Source organism: Solanum stenotomum, unplaced genomic scaffold (genome assembly GCF_019186545.1).
Source record: "Solanum stenotomum isolate F172 unplaced genomic scaffold, ASM1918654v1 scaffold35992, whole genome shotgun sequence".
Lineage (NCBI taxonomy): Eukaryota > Viridiplantae > Streptophyta > Magnoliopsida > Solanales > Solanaceae > Solanum > Solanum stenotomum.
In genome coordinates this window covers 1-22,874 of record NW_026033710.1, presented here as the reverse complement: position 1 = coordinate 22,874, position 22,874 = coordinate 1, and the positions used below count along the sequence as shown (strand labels likewise).

The window sequence follows — 22,874 nt, the reverse complement described above, 5'->3', positions numbered from 1 at the left end:
AGGACTCACCAACAAACTCGGATAAGCACCATACTAGCCACGTGAATGAAGAGAAGGATCAAGAGTAGCTCCGGTCCCTACATGGTGACATCATGTAGTCAAAATATGCTTTAGTACTTGGAATGTACTAAGTATGCGGGGTGCAACACAACAATAGACAAGGACACAATCGAAATACAAGAAATAGTTTCATACGCATTATGAATAACAATATGAGGATGCATGATCAAAGTGAAGTCAAAACATGTTTAAGTAAATCTATACTAATAGTAGATATCATATGTGTATGCATGATCCAACCAATCTATAACCCCAACTTAGGATGGGGGATGTCGTTCACACCCGGACACCCTGGTGGCAAGGTATAAACCCCTCACATGGTTGATGTTGGTCACACCCCAAGCATCCTAGGTGGTGAGATATAAACCTCTCACATGGTTGATGTTGGTCACACCCCAAGCATCCTAGGTGGTGAGATATAAACCTCTCACATGGTTGTCCGGTTCTTTTCCCCCGGACCGGGCATGGTCATGCAACACTTTATATAGGAAATTCCCATTAGGCTCTAATGCAATCTCACGTATGGAATGAACATATACACAAGCTTAGTTTGTCATCAACACATCTCTGGATTGCCATACATCTCATAACTCAAGCTTTAAAGCATCGATTCATCAATTCTCCATAGTTGGACATTTTGTCAAACACCTTGAAGGCATGTAATGGAATCAAAGAGCATGGAAAATAGGGTAGTAATTATGCAGCCAAACCAGTGAACAACCTACAACAACACCTTTTAACACCCACAATACCACATGAAAATCTCCACATCCATTCCAAATTTAGATTCAAGTTCTAGAGTCACAACATGCTCAAAACAATCACTTTTCATGTTTAAAATTCAATGTGCAGGAAATTATTACAAAGAACAAGACTAATTTATGAATCTTAACTTAAACCATGAATTAGTGAGTAGAATAGAGTCTAGGCACTATGGGTGGAAGGACCCATGAGTTCAACACCACATACCTTGAGTTCTTATGATGGTCTTGAGAGTGTCTTCAATGGAAGCTTGGAACTTGGAGCAAGAGTCTCTTCAACCTTGAGGAAGGTTTTGGATTAGGGTTCTTGAGAGAACTTGAGAGAAAATGTGTCTAAGTATGGGAGAGGTGTTTTGGGAAATGTTTTAGAGATGGGAATTGAACTAATGGTATATAGGAAATAACATATGCCCTTTCGAAAAATGGTCCAACACTTAGAAAAAAAATGAGGCGGGTGAACAGTTAAAACGCTCACTGGAAAATGCATTTCCTGCCGGACAGATTTTACAAAAATGTGCATAACATCTTCGTCCTAACTCCGAATGAGGTAAAACGAAGTGCGTTAGGTAGCTAACTCAAAGGGCTTTCCATGGATATGTTATGGGCCACCCAATTATATGTGTACTAGGAGATATGTCCCTCCAAAGTAGACCCTCAAAAAAGGCTTCACTTGGAAATTTCGGATTTTGATACGGTTGCTCTAAAATTTGGGTTAGACCCATTTCCCACTCAATTTGACCCCCTAAACAAGAATATGAAGTCGGATTTTTGAAAAATGAAATGGATTTTTTTTGATATAGCTAAACAAGTTTCCGGTAACTTCCGAAGCACATTTTTAAGAACCTTTTGGGTCATTTCAATTCTGACCAGTGAATATTTGTTGATAATAATCACCAGCTGATTGAGCTATTTGCTCATCACCTTGTACCGATACTTCATTTTCAGTACGAATCCTATGAAGAAATAGCCTCCTTCTTCTACCTATCATCAAAGCATGGAAGTATTTAGTATTGGCATCACCCTCCTTAAACCATTGTAGTTGTGTCTTTTGTTTAAGAATAGATTCCTCCATTTTCAAATACCTAATATAAGTTGCATTCATTTGATGAAGTATCTGTCTAAGATCTTCAGTGTTATTATTCATAAGTTCTTCCTCAGATTGCCTGATATTCTCTTCAAACTCCCTTACCTTAGTAAAGATATCTCCATACTCTCTTTTAGACCAATTACTAAGTGTAGCAGATACTCTTTTCATTTTCTGATGTAGCCTCCACATTGGATTGCCAGTAACTTTCTTTTCCCAACACTGTTGTACTGTCTTCATAAAGGTGACATTTTCAACCCAAAAATGTAAGAACTTGAAATATTTAATATGACTCTCATTTGTCTTAATCATTTCCATCAACATGGGACTATGATCAGAACCAACAGAGGATAAATTTTCAATAGTGGTTTGAGGCATAACCTCTAACCATTTATCATTTACCATAGATCTATCTAATCTCTTCCAAAATCTAACTTTTGCATTCCTTTGATTACACCATGTGAATGGAAGTCCTGTGTATCCAAGATCAGTCAATCCACATGCCTCTATCACTCCAATAAATTCAAAGCTCTTGTTTATATTGTAAGGTAATCCCCCCATCTTCTCCTCTATAGAGGTGATGACATTGAAATCCCCAATTGTACACCATAGTAGTTCCATATTAGCATAAAATAGTAACCTATCCCACAGAGGTCTCCTCAGATAGTCCTTACATTTAGCATAAATAAAGGACATCATGAATTTATCCAGAATATTTGTATACTTAAATGTTACTGTGATGTGTTGATCATGTTGTTCAAGAATATGACCATTGACTTCATTAGACAAAAACAATCAAATTTTTCCATTATGATTACTGGTTGCCTGATCCATTTGGAGCTGAATTCTCACCATATCAATCTGAGAATTATCTACAAAGGGTTCAAGGATAGCAATAATAGATAAATGATGGAGTTTTTTGAGAGTTTGTAGCCTTTCCAATGATCCTTTGGTGTTGATACTCCTAGCATTCCAACAAATGGCCTTAATCATTAGTAACATTTTGATTTAGACCTAGTCATGGGCCTGCTTGAAGTATCAAAAATGCTGTTGAAAGCTTGATGAGGCTTGTGTCTAGTCTGTTTCCTTCCCTTTGGGGACAAACCTTATTGTTCTGTCATTCTTTGAACATCAGAACATTTTTCCTGAAAGGTGGAACCAAGAACTTGACATGTATGTTGCATGGTGTCCTCAATATCCTCATCAGAATCTATAGAATGATTATCAGGATCCAACTCATCCTCAGAGTTAATTGCCCCATAATCATCAGGAGTCAACTGACCCTTTTTGGCATTATTGGCAACCTGTTCTTTAGCATGAGTTTCAAGTTGTTTACTTACAGCTGCATCATCTGGATCCTGACTAGTACTCTGTTACCATTTCTTTTTTAGAATCTCTCTTCTCTTTTTACTCAGTCTATCCCTAGATTTGCTATTGAATCTGCCTTGTAGTTGACCTGTATCAGTAACTGGTTGAGTACCAGTTTTTTATTGAGTCGTGATAGGGGTAGCAGGGGCTTTAGAGTCTCCACTATGGTCAAAATCCACTTCCTCATGTCTAGCATGAGTCAGCTCCCCCCCCTATGGACCCACTTCCTGCAAGTTAGTGGGTGTCTCCTGTTCCCTCCCATCCATACCTCCAACAGCTTCCTTAACAACAATAACAATTTCAAGGGGTTGAGGGACTGGGAGCATTGAGTCAATACTTGTAACTGCTTGCCCTTTAATAATTTCTTTTCCTGAAATGTTATTAGTGTTTTTGGATACATGTCTGCTCTGCTTACGTTGTGCCTGTTGTTGATTTACTGCCGGCTAAAGCCTGTTATCCTGCTTGCTGCCAGTATATATGTCCAGTTCTTCTAAAGGAGGTGGTAACTCCTGCACATCAAGGTTAATATATGTATTTTGTGTAGGAGTAGCAATTATACCTGCATGTTTGGTGGCCTGATCTGGCTGTTTGGTGTTACTCCTTGGTACCTGCTACTGATTATTATTCCTCCTCCTTTGTGTTTTCCACTGATCCTCTTGTTACCTCTGTTGTTGACCGTGATCTCTTTGTTGGTTATAAAGAGTGGTAGGATCAGCTATAGGACCATATTCTTTGTAACCTTTAGACTGTTGTTGATTGTTATCCATATCTTTATTATTCTTGTTTCTCACATTGTCTATCTCCTCTTTCCTCTTCTCTTCATCCCTTTGTCTAATGGTACAATCATTTTCCACGTGCCCTTGATGCTTGCAATAGAAACAATAATCAAGGATATTGTCATATTCAATTTTCTGTCATCTCCTATCATTGATATCCTCCCCAATATAACCCATCCAAATATAAGAAAGTCTCTTGTGAGTGAGATCCACTTGAACCTTCACCCTAGCTGTCACCTCTAGTCTGTTTAATAGAAGCAGAGTCTAAGTATAATACTTTACCTATAGGTGAAAGCAGCCCTGTCACAAACTCTTTATTATAACAATGCCAAGGAAATTCCAGTAAAGAGATCCAAATAGGGACTATGGAAGTTTCTTCATCTGGCTTAAAACTAGTAGTTCATACTTGAATTCTCGTCACATTGGCAGCGATTGACATCCTTTGTTTACTCCAAACCATATTATAATCAAGCTCGTTATCAAGATCAATATAGACATGACGAGAATTAAAATGTGCATCTTAACTCCACCAGATAATTGAGTATGTAAGATGAAATTATTCCTAATAAGATCCACTTTAGGCATAGTGGTGCTAAACTTCCCAATGATAGTATACTTACAAGCAGCAGCCAAATATTTAATGATCTCATCTGTAACATACAGAACAACAGGTAGACCTTGTTTAGTAGTAATTTCAGGGGCTGTCAATGTAATGCTAACATCACTTTTTGCCTGATTATTTCTAAGTCGATCAGTATATTTCTGCACTACTGTGTAAGGAGCAGGCTCAGCTATTGGATCAGTTCTAGAAGAATTGGGAGGTGGAAATTGAGGACGATCAATTCTAGCAATATTAGCATTCGATTTAGGTACCTGTCGATCAAAATTGCTAGAAATTCTAGGAAAATTAGAATGAAATTCCTATTGATGATTAGTGCAAGTATAATCCCTACCTTGATTACTTTAACCCTGCCTTATAACAGTAGGATGATCCTGTTCTTTAGCTACCTACACTTTCGAAGGATGATTCTCAGTTCTATGTAACTCAGTATCAGAATTATATGCAGGAATCACACTTGAACGAGAATTATCAATTGGAATCGTACCTGTGTCCTTGCCTTGTTTCTTGATGAAATCATCCAAATGAGAAGAACTAGATTGACCCAATTCTTGAAGCTTTTCTTTGCCTGCGCTATGCGTATTTTGTGTTTGTGATAAACTCTGCATATCCTCCTTTTGTGAAAAATTCACCGAAACTCTTGTAGATTCACCAGAATTATCGTTGCCGGTGATTCCACCATAGAAATTGCCTAAAACTTCGGTGGGATGTCCTCCACGACCAGTGGTACAAACCCCAGTAACTAGTTCTGCTCGGATCACCTCATCAATACTTTGTTTTTGATGGCGCTTTTGGGACGACTTGCCTACATTTTCTGCCACAGTCGCCTGCAAATTTCTCATAGATGGGACGGTGAAATCATGTGATTTTTGAGTCTGTTGTTGCGCCGGGATCCTTGTATCGTGAACTGACGCAAATCCTCCATCGAAACATTTGTACGAGTTCTGTCCAACTCCTGTTCCAGAGCAGTGTGGATAACCTCTTCTCTCATCTGCGAGGAGTTGTAGGATGATTCTGAGGTCGATTCTTGTATGGTTGTATGTATATCATGCATATTCATCCCTGTAGAAGGATCCGGTGGCCTAAATCGATCATCTGTCGGTGCACCAGCCATACTACTACCTTTGAAATCTTAAATCAATTAGTCGAGATAAGAATTCTTGAAGAATTCTAGAGAGAGAAAAATTCATGATATGAGGAGGCGATCCCTTTAGGATTTAGTGTTTAGGGTTCAGGGTTTTGAGTTGTAGATTTGGGTTAAGGGGTTAGGATTTAGGATTTAGGGTTTAGTGTTTAGCGATTAGGATTTAGGGTTTAGAGTTTTGGCTTAGGGGTTAGGATTTAGGGTTTAGAGTTTGGATTAAGGTTTTAGTGTTTAGGTTTAGGGTTAGGGTATAGGATTTTGGTTTGGAATTTAGGGTTTGGATTTAAGGTTTATGGTTTAGGTTTAGAGTTAGAATTTAGGGTTTAGGGTTTAGGGTTTAGGATTTAGGGTTTAGGGCTTAGGTTTTTGATTTAGGGTTAACAGTTTGGATTTAGGTTTTAGTGTTTAGGTTTAGGGTTAGGGTATAGATTTAGGGTTTAGGATTTAGGGTTTAAGGTTTAGAGTTTGGATTTATGTTTTAGGGTTTAGGTTTAGGGTTAGGGTATAGGATTCAGGGTTTAGGGTTTAGAATATAGAGTTGAGGGTTTAGGGTTTGGATTTAGGGTTTAGGGTTTAGGTTTAGGGTTAGCATTTAGGGTTTAGGGTATATGGCTTAGGGTTTAGAGTTAAGGGTTTATAGTCAAGGGTTTAGGGTTTAGGGTGTAGGTTTTTGGTTTTAGGGTTTAGAGTTTTGGGTTTTGGGTATAGGGTTTAGGATTTAGTGTTTAGGGTTTTGGGTTTCGGGTTTCGGGTTTAGGGTTTAGGGTTCAGGGTTTTGAGTTGGAGGTTTAGGGTTTAGGGGTTAGGATTTAGGGTTTAGGGTTCAAAGTTTAGGATTTAAGGTTTAGGGTTTTGGCTTAGTGTTTTGGATTTAGGGTTTATGGTTTGGGTTTTAGGGTTTAGAGTTTAGGATTTGTGGTTTAGAATTTAGGGTTTAGGGTTTAGATTTAGGGTTTAGGGTTTAGGTTTGGGGTTAGGATTTAGGGTTTAGGGTTTAGGGTTTAAAGTTTAGAGTTTAGGATATAGGGTGTAGGGTTTAAGGTTTATGTTTAGGGTTAAGGATTTAGGGGTAGGGGTCAAGATTAAGGATTAGGGTTTAGGGTTTAACGTTTAGGGTTTATAGTTTAGAGTTTAGGGTTTATGGTTAAGGCTTGAGGGTTTTAATTTTAGGGTTTAGGTTTTAGGGTTTAGGGTTTAGAATTTAGAGTTACGAGTTTATGGTTAAGAGTTTACGCTTTAGGGTTTAAGGTTTAGGGTTTAGGGTTTCAGTGGTAGGGTTTAGGGTTTCGGGTTAAAGGTCTTTTTTCTTTTCTCCTTCCCCTTACTAGCCTTTGAACCCTTGACCTACTAGTGGTATGGAGCAAACTCCTCAACCACTATGAACAAGGAGGCTAGTCGGGTTAAAGGTTTAAGATTTCAGGTTTAGGGTTTAGGGCTTTGCATTGTAGGTTTATAGTTTAGGGTCTATGGTTTACAGGGTTTTTTTTTTTAAAAAAAAATTAAACAACCCTTGGAGGGGTCATGGGCTTAGCAACACCCCCAGGTCTTAACATAAATTAAAACTCAAAAAAGTGCAAGGAGTGGGACATAAACCTAACCTCCGATCATATGGTGGTTCATAGTTCGACTTACTTACTAAAGTTTGTCAACTCATCCCCATACTAGAAAGAAACCTAGAACTAAGCACCTAGGGTGAGGACTCCTCTCAATACAAAAATTCTAGGAAAACATAAATATGGTAGACTCTCCCCTTACAAAGGAAAAAAAAGAAACAAGGACCTAATTCAAAAAACTATACCTAATTAAGACATAGTCGAGTTGAAAAGGATATTGACAGAAACCCATACGAGAAAATTGAGTGAGGTTTTTTAATCCTTTTTAACTTCTTCCTTTTGAAACGTTGAACTCCCATTTTCTCGAGAATATAGCTACCTCTTGCTGTATTTGGCAATTGGTTGTGAGTGTAGTAGTGTTGAATGATATCTTTTCTGTGACTTTGTTTAGATAGGTAATCTGTAGTACTGTTGGCCTCTCTGTATGTATGAACACATTAAAAGAATTCACACTGGTTCACAAGGCTTTGTAACTCCTGTACAAACATTTTAATCCTCCAAGGGGGGATAGAGGTTTACATTACCCACCTAGTTAACAGCTCAGAATCCACTTCTAGAATAATGTTGTTGTACCTATGTTGAATGCACCAATTTAGACCATAACTGGCAGCTTGAACTTCTACCTTGTTATTGGTCCCTTCACCAATAGGTATAGCAAATGCATATATGATCTCTCCATGTTCATCTCGTAGAATGTCCCCCCTCCAATCTTCCCCGAATTGTGCAACGCACTATCATCTGTATTAAGTTTATACCTGTTAAGAGGGGGTGTTTTCCATATAACTGAAATAACTTTAACATCATGTTTGCAGCTTTCAATCAAGTCCACTACTTCTGTCCATTGTGGAGGACAATGGATGTATGGAAAAATAGTGTTGAGCAGATGGAAGATGTCTTTGAGGACCATGTACTTGACTCTACTGATGCTGGATTTCTTATCCCCATATTTAGTTGAGCATCTATTCTTCCAAAGGTTCCAGCAAACCACTATGGGAAGTGTTTGAATGAGAGTTCTGTGAGCTTCATTCTTTCCTTGAATATCACTCCAGCTCAATAAGTAATTGATCAGTGGGGACTACTGGAAAGTAACACCCATTGTATTTGAAAATAATTTCGAGATATGAGTTATAAAGGATCCTTGATTGAAGATGTGATACACATCATCCCATCCCTTTTGAATACAACAGAAACACTTCATGGGCTCCACCCCAAAAGTTTTCAATTTTTCATTAGTTGGTAGTTTATCTCTTAGTGCTCTCCATACGAGAAAGGACATCTTGAAGGGGATATTCTTATGCCAAATTTGGGAGTTGATGACAACATTATTCTTCCTAAGTCTACATATTTCCCAAGCTAAAGCACATGAGAAAATTCTAGAATCATTTGGCTTCCATACTGCGGTGTCTTTCACTCCTTGTTGGTATTGAAAATTAATGTTCAAAATGTGGGGAATGAGCAGTGGTGGAACCTTCTGTCTCAGCTTTCTTTCATTCCATTTTTCATTGACAAGAAAATTGGCAATAGTGGCATTATTAAGACTGGAAATATTAGTGGTATAATTAGCTAGAGCACCCCCTTCTAGCCAATCATCCCATCAAAAGGAGTAACTGCCAGAGGTAATTTTCTAGGTGATGTGATCCTCCACCTTGTTCTTATGCTGCATCATATATCTCCACACTAGAGATTGACCAGTGTCCACCTTTTTGGCAACTTGATTAGCTCTCTGGCAATATTTGGATTTAAGGAATTGACCATGTAGAGTAGATTTAGCCCTGAAGTTCCACCATTGCTTATATTGTGGAGAAGTACATGTATCAGTGAGTCTTCCGATCCCCACACATCCTTCAGCAGAAGGCAAGCTCATGGTTTCAAGTGATACCCAATGATATTTCCTTTTATCCGGGTCTCTTCCCCAGAAAAAATCTGCAATAATAGACTCTATTTATTTGATAGTAGTACTGGGAGGTGAAATGGCAGCCATTGTGTGAATAGGTATGGACTGTAAAGCATGCTTGACTAGAGTGATTTTGCCTCCAAAGCTTAGAATCCTGGCCTACCATCCACTGCTTTTCTTGGAGACTTTCTCAACTAGCTGGGAATAATAAATTATCCTTTGTCTACCAATATATAGAGGGCATCCAAGGTATGTGATTGGACTATCTTTCTGGGAAAATCTTGTGACCTCCTGTATGTTGTTGATAATATCATGAGAGGTGTTAGCTGAACCATAAAGTGGCTCTTCTCTTTGTTAATAAGCTGATCAAAAGTGTGTTCATATTCCTCCAAAATGTTCATGATGAGCACATAGAGTGTTTGTCAGTTGAAGTAAAAATAATCACATCGGCTGCAAAACATAGATGGTTGATCTGAAGTCCTTTGGGCTCCATGTTAAAACCTCTATACATTGGACTTTGCTGAATAATGTTAAGCATTCTTGATAACACCTCCGCACCTAAAATAAATAGGGCCGGAGATAGAGGATCACCTTGTTTAAGGCCTCTAGTTGAATGGAAAAAACCATGTCTGTGGCCATTAATAATGATTGAATACCAATTGTTGCTCATGATTCTCCACACAAGATCAATGAAGAACTCCCCAAAACCCAATCTCCTCAGCACCAAACAAGTAAAAGACCAAGACACTCTGTTATATGCCTTGGTCATATCTAGTTTGATCACAACATTGTCTCCCTCTTTGAACCTCTTAATGCCATGAGTGATCCCTTGAGCAAGCATGATGTTTTATGTGATGCTCCTCCCTCTTACAAACCGTGATTGATTGTCTGAGATTAGCAGAGGAAGAATATCAGCCAGTCTCATGCTTAGGAGTTTGGAGATGATCTCATTTAAGAAGTTTCTGAGACTAATAGGCCTTAGGTCAGTGAATTTGTTAGGCTGTTCAGTTTTGGGAAGTAAAACCAAGCATGCATGTGACATAAATTTAGGCATAATGTGACCACAAAAGGACTGTACAACAGCTAACAGATCCTCTTTAACGATGTTCCAACATGCTTGGTAGAACTTGCCCCCTATACCATCTGGACCTAGTGCTGAATTTTGGTTCATGGCAAACACCACCTGTTTTAGTTCCTCCAATGTAGGCATTTCTTGCAGTTTCTAGTTCTGTTTAGGAGTAACTAGAGTAGGTAAGTGTTGAAGAATTCTTTTATCTATTCTGAAATTCTGACCATTAAACATTCCCTGGATATACTCGCAAGCTGCTTGTGCAATCTTATCATCACCTTGAATCCACACATCATTGCCACTACAAATTTTATGCAGAAAAAGTCTTCTTCTTCTTCCCCTCATCAAGGCATGGAAATATTTGGTGTTGGCATCCCCTTCCTTAAACCATTGGAGTTGAGTCTTTTGTTTAAGAATAGATTCCTCCAATTTCAACTATCTAATATAGTTGGCATTCATGAGATGTAACTGCTGTCTAAGTGTTTCAATGTTATCTGTAAGAAGTTCCTCCTCAATTTTCCTGATTTTCTCTTCAAACTCCTTCACCTTAGCATAAATATCTCCATACTCTTTCTTTGACCAGTTGCTAAGGGTGGAGGCTAGCCTCTTCATTTTCTGATGCAGTTGCAACATAGGATTACCAGTGACCTCCCTATCCCAGCACTTTCGAACAGTCTCCATAAAATTAACATTAGCAACCCAACAGTGTAGGAACTTAAAATACTTGGTATGGTTCTCATTTTCGTGACCATTTCCATCAACAGGGGACTGTGATCAGAGCCAACAGAGGGTAGGTGTTCGATAGTAGTTTGAGGCATAACCTCTAGCCATTTATCATTGACCATGGACCTATCCAACCTCTTCCATACTCTAGCCTATGCAACCCTTTGATTGCACCAAGTGAAGGGTAGCCCTATAAAACCTAGATCAATGAGGCCACAAGTTTCTATCACAATGGTGAACTCAAAACTCTTGTTCATGTTGTAAGGCATTTCCCCAAGCTTCTCCTCTATGTTTGTGATAACATTGAAGTCTCCAATGGTAAACTAAGGGATATCCATGCTAGAATAATGTAATAACCTGTCCCACAGAGGTCTCCGCATATGTTCCTTACATTTAGCATAAATGAAGGACACTATGAACCTCTCAGTAAGATCTGAATGCTTTAACTCTCCTGTGATATGCTGCTCACTCTTCTCATGAATATTACCAGTGATTTCATTAGACCAAAGAAGCTTAGGGTCTAAGGTTTGAGGTTTAGAGTTTAGGATTTAGGGTTTAGAGTTTAAGGTTTAGGTTTAGGGTTTATGATTTAGTGTTTAGGATTTAGTGTTTAGGGTTTAGGGTTTTCATTTTAGGATTTAGGGTGTAGGGTTTAGGGTTTAGGGTTTTGGTTTATTATTTAGAATTTAGGCTTTTAGGGTTTAGGGTTTAGGTTTTAAGGTTTTGGGTTTAAGGCTTAGGGTTTAAGGTTAACCATATAGGGTTTAGGGATTTGTGTTTTCGTTTTAGAATTTAGGATTTACGGTTTTGGGTTTTGGGTATAGGGTTTAGGGTTTAGGGTTTAGGGTTTATGGTTTAGGGTTTAAAGTTTAGGGTTTACCCTTGAGGGCTTAGATTTTAGAGTTTATGGTTTATAGTTAAGGATTTAGGGTTTAGGGTTTTGGTTTTAGGGTTTAGAGTTTAGGGTTTAGGGTTTACGGTTTAGGATTTAGTGTTTAGGGTTTAAGGTTTAGGGTTTAGAGTTTAGGGTTAGGGTTTTGAGTTGTAGGTTTAGGGTTTAGGTTTTTGGCCTAGTGTTTAGGATTTAGGGTTTAGGGTTTAGGGTTTAGGGTTTAGAGTTTAGGATTTAGGGTTTAGAATTTAGGGTCTAGGGTTTAGATTTTGGATTTAGGGTTTAGGGTTTAGGTTTAGGCCTAGAATTTTGGGTTTAACGTTTAGAGTTTAGGATTTAGGGTTGAGGGTTTAAGATTTAGGTTTAGGGTTTAGGATTTAGATTTAGGGGTCAGGATTAAGGATTAGGGATTAGGGTTTAGGGTTTAGGGTTTAAGGTTTAGGGTTTACAATTTAGAGTTTAGGGTTTATGGTTAAGGATTAAGGGTTTTAATTTTAGGGTCTAGGTTTAAGGGTTTAGGGTTTAGGGTTTAGAGTTTAGTGTTTATAGTTATGAGTTTATGGTAAAGAGTTTTGGGTTTAGGGTTTAAAATTTAGGGTTTTGGGTTTAGTGTTTAGGGTGTAAAGTTTAGGTCTTTGGGTTTAGGGTTTAGGGTTGTAGGTTTTTTTAAAAAAAATTTAACGACCCTTGTGGGGGTCAGGGGCTTAGCAACAACCCCAGGTCTTAGCATAAATAAAAACATAAGTACAAGGATGGGGACATAAACCTAACCTCCGAATCTATGATGGTTTTGTAGTTGACTTACCTAAAAGGTTAGTCAACTCATCACCTTACAAAAAAGATAAACCAATAAACTAAGCACCTAAGAGAGGACTCCTCTCGATACAAAGAAACTAGGAATAGTAAATAAGGGAGACTCTCCCTTTACAATAACAAAACAAAATAAACTAGACCTATTCAAAAGAGCTATAATTAAAAAACCATAGCTAGGTTGAAAAGGTTGGAATCAAAATCAAGGGGGCTCTTTGATCCTTTTAGTTTTCCTCCTCCTGAACCTACCATTCCAAGCATATCGAGTTGGTAGTATGCTCTTGTTTCCTTTGGTAGTTGGTGAGTATTGCAATATATTTGAAGACATGTGAGGTGGTGACTATGTTTTGATAGTGAATCAGCCACAAAATTGGCTTCTCTGAGGATGTGTTTGCACTTGAAGTTGCTTCTCTGTCTGAGGAGTTTCTGAATTTTCTGCAGCTGTGTGCAAATGCTCCATGGAGGCTTAGCTTTAATCATGATCCAATCCACAAGAAGTTGCGAGTCCACCTCTAGAACAACATTCATGTAGCCTAGTTGTAGTAGCCAGGTCATGCCGAATATTGCTGCTCCTATTTCCGCTTGGTTGTTAGTGCCCTCTCCTAAGGGGGTAGCGAAAGCTAGTATCATTTCACCATCTTGACCCCTTAGGATGCCTCCTGCTCCAAATCTGCCTGGATTACATAGTGCATTGCTGTCCATGTTGAGTTTGACCCATTGATTTGGAGGCTTAATCCATCGAACAAGAGTAACTTTAGTGTCGTGAGTCCAACTTTCTCCCTGCTGGATCAGTTCCCTCAGATTGGACTTCCATTTGATTTGAGGAAAAACTGTAGTCATGAGCTTGTAATTGTCTTTATAAATGGCATACTTGACTCTACTAATATTGGATTGTTTCCCTCCATGTTTGCTGGCACATCTGTTCTTCCATAAATTCTAGCAAATGAATATTGGTGAGGCTTGTAATAGTAGTTTGTGTGCTGTGTTGTTGTATTTGATCGACCACCATTGCATGATGAGTTGAGGTAAGGAGCTATGGTCTGTATTGATTCCAGCAGCTGCAACAAAGCTTTTCCACACGTAAGTAGCAGAGGTTCCATTGTTGAATGTGTGTTCTATGGTGTCCAGACATGGCCTGTTACAACAACAACAACAATTTGTTGGCTCATTGCCAAAACTGATTAGTTTTTCGTTAGTAGGAAGCTTACCACGTAATGTTCTCCACAAAAGAAAAGAAGTTTTAAAAGGAATACTCTAGTGCCAAATGAGCGTATTGAAAATTGTCTTGGTCCTTTTTTCTCTAATCTCATTCCATGCAGATGAACAAGTGAAGTGACCATCACTGTTAAGCTTCCAAATAGCTTGGTCAGGAGTGTCCTGCTATATATAGAGTTCAGTGGATAGTATGTTGGCGAGATAATTATTAGGAGCTTGTCGAATGAGCTTTTTCAAGTCCCATTGCCCTTCGACCCAAAAATCTGCTACTGTTGTATTGTTGAATCTGTTACCGTCAGTTGAGAACTGAGCAAGGGGTCCAACACCAAGCCAATTGTCCCACCAGAAGGAACAATTGCCTGAGTTGAGTTTCCATTTAATGTGCTCCTCCACCTTGTGTTTGGTGTGCATCATCTATTTCCAGGTCAGTGATTCTCCTGTATCCCATTTCTTACTAATATGATTGGATCTTTGACAATACCTAGACTTAAAAAAATCTCCCTAAAGGGTTTGTTTGGATCTAAAGCACCACCACTGTTTGTATTGGAAGGCTATGCATACATCCTTGAGATTTCTCATACCAATACCTCCCTCCTCATAAGGAAAGCTTAGATGTTTCCAAGAAGCCCAATGGTATTTCTTTTTTTCATTCCTCCATCCCCAGAAAAAATCATCCATGATACTTTGGACCTGGTTTAGGACAGTAACAGGGGGGTCACTGCTGATAAGAGGTGAATAGGTAGAGATTGTAGGACATGCTTGACTAAAATATCTCTCCCACCATAGCTCAATAATTTTGTTTGCCATCGTGTAATTCTACACAAAACTTTGATAATAAGATCAGAAAAATAAATAATCCTTGGTCTACCAACAAATAAAGGGCAACCAAGGTAAGTGAGATGGCCCTCCTTCTGTCTGAAACCAGTGATCCTCTTGATCCTATCTCTAGTGCTGTTAAAGGCACTAGTATGGACCATTAAATGGCTTTGGTCAGTGTTAATAAGCTGGCCTGGGGTCTCTTCATAGACCTTCAAAGTTTGCAAAATGAGTTGAAGAGTTTTTTGTCTTCCTGAAGTGAAGAGTATGATGTCATTAGCAAAACTTAAGTGGTTCACTTGAGGGCCTCTTGGTTCCAAGAAGAATCCATAGTAATCTGGATTGTTGTGAAGGCTGTTCAAGGATCTGGACAGGACCTCTGCACCTAAAATAAATAGGGCCGGGGATAAAGGGTCACCTTGCTTAAGACCTCTTGTGGATTGAAAGAAACCATGTCTTTTGCCATTGACAATAATGGAGTACCAATTGTTAGCCATGATCCTCCAAACCATATCAATAAAGACCTCATCAAACCCCATTATTCTTAGCACCAAACATATATATGACCAAGAGACCTTATCGTATGCTTTATCCATGTCAAGTTTAATAATGACATTGCTCCCAATATTTGGTTTCTTAATCTGATGGATGATCTCTTATGCCAACATAATATTTTCTGATATACTTGTGCTTTTCACAAAACCAGACTGATTAAGAGAAATTAAATTAGGTAACATGGGACCAAGTCTAGAGCTCACTAGCTTAGATATGATCTTGCTAGTGAAATTGCTTAAACTGATGGGCCTAAACTCAACAAGTTTGTTGGGATTGCTCACTTTAGGTAAAAGAACAATGCAAGAATGAGAGAAATATTTAGGAATCTCATGGCCATAGAAGAAAGCATGAATGACACTAAGGAGATCATGCTTAATAATCTGCCAACATTTCTGGAAAAAAAGGGCATTCATCCCATCCGGACCAGCTACTGAATTAGGATTCATAGAGAAGACCACTTCCTTCAGTTCTTCCAGATCAGGCAAGGCAGTAAGATTATTGTTTTGTTCTTGGTTGACCATTCTGGGAATACAACTGATAGCATGCTCATTAATAGACTTGTCCACCCCTGTAAAAATACCTTGAAAATGGGCACTAGCAGCCTTTGCAATGTTATCATCCCCCTGTATGCATTCCCCATCCTCCCTCAGAATTTTATGGATAAATAGTTTTCTTCTCCTTCCTCTTATCAGTGAATGGAAACACTTAGTGTTTGCATCCCCCTTTTTAAACCAATGCAACTAAGTTTTATGTTTTAAAATTAAATCCTCCAATTTCAGAAATCTGCTGTACTCTGCATTAAGCTTATGTAGGGTAGTCCTGCAACTTCCATTGTGAGTATGAATGAGGTTCTCTTCTGCAGCTCTGACCCTATCTTCATATTCCTTGACTTTACAGAAAATATCCCCAAATTCACTCCTAGACCAAGAGCTAAGAGTGTTGGACAACCTTTTCAACTTCTGATGAAATCTCCACATGCTATTCCCCTCTATAGGTCTTTCCCAACAAGTTTTAACAGTATCAATAAAGTTGGGTTGTTCAGTCCAGCAGTTGAGGAATTTAAAATACTTGATGTGATCTTCCACTCTAGCATTCATTTCTATCAGTAAGGGCAGTGGTCAGATCCTAGAGAAGGTAAGTGAGTGATGGTGCTCTGTGGCATTTTTTCCAGCCAAGTATCATTAACAAGGGCCCTGTCCAATCGTTTTCCAGATTCGATGACCTATACCCCTTTTATTGGACCAAGTAAATTTCTGTCTACTGAAGCCCAGGTCTAGGAGTCCACAGGCTTCTATCCCAGCAATGAATTCTAAACTCTTCCTCATGTTATAAGGTACCCCTCCCAGCTTTTCTTCAATGGAAGTGATGACATTGTAATCACCTACTGAGCAGCAGGTGATGGTGTTGTCTATAGCATGATGCATCATTCTATCCCAAAGAGGTCTCCTGAGCTGATCCTTACACTTGGCATACACAAAGGTGATGGTGGAGTGGGTCTAGAGTTCATTATGGTCAATGTCACAAGTAATTTGTTTCTCATCTTCCTCAAGAACTATACAATCAATGTCCATGTTCCAAAAGAGCCAAATTTTGCCATTGCATTTACTCACAACATATTCCATAGCTAATTGCTTCTTAAAACTTTGAATGTGAGTAGTATCTGAGAAAGGTTCGAGGATAGCAATGATAGAGAGATGATGTATCTTCTTGAGCATTTTGAGTCTTTCAATTACACCCTGGGTGTTGATCCCCATCACATTCCAAATGATTGTACTAATCATTGAGATGATCTGGAAGTTAACAACCTAGTGTTTGGTCCGCCTACTATGACATAGTTGATATCTTGGACTTTGAATTTGAACCTATCATGATGAATTCCTCTGTGGATAATCCCTGCTTATTAGCAACCTGTTGAATTTCCTCTGCAAGGCCTTTGTCCCGGTGAAGTCTAAAAGCTCTAATTAGTAATTCACTACTTTCATCATCTTCATCAGGGCCATTGAGTGATTGATTATCCACATCAAATTCATCTTCTGAATTATCAACAACATATTCATAAATAGTCGGACCTTTGTTCATTTGACACTTTTCAGGCATTTTATCTGGAGGGACATTAAGAGGGGGGTTCATGTATTGGGTTTGTAAAGGAGTAATGTCCATGCCCAACTGCTCATCAACCATAATAAACTTCTTGCAGCTTTCCCCACTCCCTTGTTAAGAACCATGTTGATCACTGCCTCGCTGCATGTTTTGTCTCTTTTTTGCAGCCTAACTCTTTTTTTTCTAGGTTTGTTTTTGCTTTTGGTAGTGTTCCCCTTATTACTAGTACTAGCTTTAGCTCCCATATCCTTTGCCATAGATCTTTTATCTTGTTGTCCTGCAGCTCTTGCCATCCCTTGTTGTTTTTTCTTGTTATTGTCAACATTAATCTGTGTTCTTGCCCCTGCATGATCCTGATGTTGTACCTGTTGCTGATCAGAATTAAGTTGCTGACTTGTAGTGGTAGCAGGAGTTGTAAGGTCTGAACTATGGTCAAAGTGTGTACCCTCATTCAAAACATCAGTCAAATTCCCCTCTTTGGATCCTTCTTCCTGCATGTTAGTGTGTTTCTCCTGACATCCCCCATCCATCCCTCCTTCAACTTTAGCAGCACCATCAAAATATGAAATGTTGGGGTCTGTGGGAATTGGGAACATTGAGTCAATACATGTGGTCTTGTTGTTTACTTTGTTTCCTATTTGCTTGACTTATGCTTTTTGGTTATGGTCTGCTTTAGACCTGCTTTGTGCTTCAATTGGTGTTATCCCATCACTATTGTTATGCTCCTGGATGTCTTCAGTGTGTTTTTCCTGCATATTAAGGTTAGTAAAAGAATTTGATTAGAAGTGTTGACTGTACCTGGCTGTTGAGCTGTGATTTGTGGTTGCTCTTTTGACATTTTGTGTTGTGGTGAGGTTGGTCTCCACACTGTCTTTCGCATTTTTTCATCCCGTGATTTACTATTTCTTCTTCTTGACACTTGCCATTCTTCTTCCTTTTGCTGCTCAGGTTATTGTGCATAATTTCCATCCTTCGTGTTTTGTTGGTGTTGTCCCTCTTATTCTCTTGTCCTGATTTGCCGGTGATCTCCTCCATGCTGACCCTGTTCACCTTTATTCATGTTTTTCATTTTGCACCTAACTCTTTTCTCTTTTTGAAGTCCTCATCCCTTATTTTGAAATTACAATCACCTACCATGTGGCCTTGATGTTTGCAGTATTCACTGTAAGGGGGAATGTTTTCATATTCAATAGGTTGCCATCTCCCTATAATGAGGTGTTCATCATCCAAACCAATCCAAACATGTCTAGGTCGAGCCTTTGTGAGGTACACTTGGAATTTTTCCTTGGCCATACTAGCTATTTCTTTTAATAAAGGTTTCATCTAAGTATAAAACCTTGCCCACATACTCTAATAGAGGTGTGATGAATTCTTTCTTGAAGCAATGCCACAGTAATCCTGGCAGTAGTACCCATATAGGGAATTGGGTGTTTCCTCTTCAGGTCTTAAATTAGGAGTCCAAGCTTGTATTCTCATAAGTTTGCCCTCGATAGTCATTCGTTGTTGTGTCCATACAGTGTTATAGTCCAATTCATTGTCCGAATCAATAAAAACATGCCTAGCATTATAGTGAGCAATATTGACCCCTCCCATTCAGTTGAGTTTGTAGGATGAAGCTTTTCCTTATGAGTTCTATATTCTACATGGTGGTTCTGAATTTACCTATTAGGGTATACTTCCAGTCCACAACAAATTTGTTCTTGAAGTCATCCATATCGTAAATCACTGCAGGTTGGCCTTGTTTGGTAGTATGTCTGGGGAACCAGCTCTATGGAGGTAGCATGTGTAGCATGGATTTGCCTAAGTCTTGCAGCCAGCGTTTGTACCACTGTATAAGGAGTAGGTTCTGTATTCTGATCCTGTTTGGTTTACTGATTCTCATCGGTATTGTTGGGGCCTTTGGATTGGTTGGGAAGATTATTTTGCTGACCTTTGTGATTGGAAATAGTGTGTCTATCAAAATTACTGGAAATTTTAGGGAACTCCTTATGATAATTATTGGGTTCAGAGTTCCCTCCATGATCAGATAGAGGAGATTGACCTTTGTTTTTCTCAATACTATGATTTCATTCAACCTGCTTTTGGTATGCAATGTTCCCCCTGCCCTGTTCCGGATCATTCAGCATACCATTCTTTTGTCCCTTTGCACTAGCCTTCACATGATCAACACTACTACTCAAGCTAACAACATTTCTACTCAAGTTAGAGTGAGAAGACTTACCTGCTTGAGTACCACCCTTAGTCGAATTTTTTCTTGATGCATTATTGTCTGCTGCCTGGTATTCCTACCTATGACTATGATCAAATTCATTATTGTAGTTAGTGGTCTTACCTGTCGTTTATTGTCCTTCATTGCTTGGAATTGTATCCGTTGGTTTGACTCCAAATGAGAAATGTGATGAGCGTTCCACTTCAATTACTTCCAAACTTGTTGACTTTGTATTGCCATGTCGATCATTTGGGTCTTGACTTAGTCGTGTATCTTCCTGCTTCGAATTCATGGTTAATTTCTGTTTCTCCATTGATTGTAGGTCTTGTTTTTTACCATTAGGACCTGAACGATCTCGAGAAAATGTCCCCTGCTTAGCTGCTTCAGTTCTGCCATTGAGTTCTTTAACTTCAACATGTTTATTGGTTGTAGAATTATCTAAGCTTGCCTGAATTGCTTCTTGGTGATGTTCTTGAGTTATATTGATGGATATGTTGGTAAGATGGACCTCTTCCTCCATCGAATAATTCTCAGTAGCAGTGCCGCCGTCACTTTTGGATTTTTCAGCTATTTGCTCATCGGAATTCATGTTTCCGGTGATTGGACCATCCATTTTACTTGAAATTGCACTGAGATGTACTTCTTCACCAGGTGAGTAATCCCCAGTGTTCAAATCGCCATGAAATTGGCGTGAAGGTGGACGAATCTGAAGGCGGCACTCAGGCGATTTTTTGAAACTTTTCCCAGAATTCATCTCCTCAGTTCTCTCAATTGGGGAGGTGGAATCACATGATTTTTTAGTATGTTGTAGCCTTTGAGTAGGAGAATCATCCCCACTACACAGCTTTCGATGAATCACCTTATCACGATCTAGGGAAATAATTTTTTGAATCCTGTCCAACTCCTTCTCTGAATTGCGATATGCATTGCTTCATTGTTTCGCGAATTCGTGGAGTTGTAGGTTGAATTGGAAGGTGATTCCTGATGGGTTTTGTTCGTCTGCTCAAGGCGCCTCTGCTGGCCCTGGTCCGGCGGCCTGAAGAGGCCCACTAGAGGCTCACATGCCATTCCAGCTGGTGAACTAGCCATTGGGGCTGTACCTGCTGTGTAAAATTAGAGCGAGTTCCGCGTAGAGAGGGAAAGTAGAGAGAGAAAAAAATTGGGAAATGAAGAAGTGATGGGGTTGTAGGTTTAGGGTTTAAGGTTTAGGGTTTAGGGTTTAGGGTTTAGGTTTTAGGGTTTAAGGTTTAGGGTTTTGGTGTTAGGGTTTAGGGTTTAGGTTTTAGGGTTTTAGTGTTAGGGTTTAGGGTTTCGGGTTAAAGGTTTTTTTTCTCTTTTCTCCTTCTCCTACCAGCCTTTGAACCCTTGACCTACTAGTGGTATGGAGCAAACTTCTCAACCACTATGAACAAAAAGGCCAGTCGGGTTAAAGATTTAAGGTTTTAGGTTTAGGATTTAGGGTTTAGGGTTTAGGGTTTCAAGTTATAGTTTTAGAGTTTAGGGTTTAGGGTTTAAAGGTTAGGATTTAGGGTCTAGTGTTTAGGGCTTAGCATTTAGGATTTAGAGTTTAGGGTTTAAGGGATAGGTTTATGGTTTTGTATTTAGGGTTTAGGGTTAGGGTTAGGGTTTAGGGTTTAGGATTTAGGTTTAGGGTTAGGGTTTAGGGTTTAGGGTTTAGGTTTAGGGTTTAGGGTTTTGAGTTTAGGGTTTAGGGTTTAGGGTCTAAGGTTTATGATTTCTGGTTACATATAGGGTTTAGGATATATGGTTTGGCTTTTAGGGTTTAGAGTTTGGGTTTTTAGGTTTAGGGTATAACGTTTAGGGTTTTGGGTTGTAAGTTTATTGTTTTGGGTTTAGGGTTTATGGTTTATGGCTAAGGGTTTACGGTTTCTGGTTTAGTGTTTAGGATTTAGGGTTTAGGTTTTAGCGTTTAGGGTTTTGGGTTTAAGGTTCAGGGTTTAGGGTTTTGAGTTTTAGGTTGAGGGTTTAGGGTTTTGACTTGTAGGTTGAGGGTTTAGGGTTTTGGCTTAGTGTTTAGGATTTAGGGTTTAACGTTTAGAGTTTAGAGTTTAGGATTTAGGGTTTAGAATTTAGGATATAGGGTTTAGATTTAGGGTTTACGTTTATGTTTAGGGTTTATGGTTAAGGGTTAAGGGTTTACAGTTTAGAATTTAGGGTTTATGGTTAAGGGTTAAGGGTTTTAATTTTTGGGTTTAGGTTTTAGGGTTTATGATTTTGACTTTAGGGCTTAGAGTTACGAGTTTATGGTTAAGAGTTTAGGATTTAGGGTTTTGGGTTTAGTGTTTAGGGTTTAACGTTTAGGGTTTAGGGTTTAGCATTTAGATTTTAGGGTTTAAGCTTTAGGGTTTTGGGGTTAGGGTTTAGGGCTTTGGGATAAAGGTTTTTTTCTTTTCTCCTTCTCGTTACCAGCCTTTGAACCCTTGACCAACTAGTTGTATGGAGAAAACTACTCAACCACTATGAACAAGGAGGCCAGTCGAGTTAAAGGTTTTAGGTTTAGGATTTAGGGTTTAGGTTTTAGGGTTTAGGGTTTCAAATTGTAGGTTTATAGTTTAGGGTTTAGGGTTTAGAGGTTATGATTAAGGGTTTAGGGTTTAGGGTTTAGCGTTTAGGATTTAGAGTTTAGGGTTTAAGGTTTAGGTTTAGGGTTTTGGATTTAGCGTTAGGGCTTAGGGTTTAGGGTTTAGGGTTTAGGTTTAGGGTTTAGGGTTTTGAGTTTAGGGTTTAGGGTTTTGAGTTTGGATTTAGGGTTTAGGGTTAGGGTTTAGGGTTTATGGTTTATGGTTACATATAGGGTTTAAGGTTTATGGTTTAGCTTTTAGGGTTTAGAGTTTAGGGTTTTGGGTTTAGGGTATAGGGTTTAGGGTTTTGGGTTTGAGGAATAGGGTTTAAGGTTTAGGGTTTAGGGTTGTGGGTTTAGGGGTTAGTGTTCCGGGTTTTGGTGTTCTAAGTTTAGGGTTTATGGTTTAGGTTCATGGTTTAGAATTTAGGCTTTGAGGTTAAGGGTTTAGGGTTTAGGTCTTTTCAACTTCTTCCTTCTGAAATTTTGGACCCCCATTGTCTCCAATAGATAGCTTCCTTTTATTGCATGGGGCAGTTGAAGTTGAGTGTAATAATGTTGCACAATATCTTGTTGATGACTATG

General features: G+C 38.9%; 1 protein-coding gene across 1 annotated transcript; it reads right to left on the bottom strand.

The window, feature by feature from the left end:
* Positions 1 to 14,193: 14,193 nt before the first annotated feature.
* Positions 14,194 to 15,383, bottom strand: LOC125852491 (uncharacterized). The gene is made up of 3 exons (XM_049532210.1): positions 14,901 to 15,383; positions 14,590 to 14,844; positions 14,194 to 14,442 (listed from the first exon to the last, which is right to left on the bottom strand). Exons 1-3 carry the CDS (start codon positions 15,381 to 15,383, stop codon positions 14,194 to 14,196), a joined length of 987 nt encoding a protein of 328 aa, XP_049388167.1.
* Between the last annotated feature and the right edge of the window lie 7,491 nt (positions 15,384 to 22,874).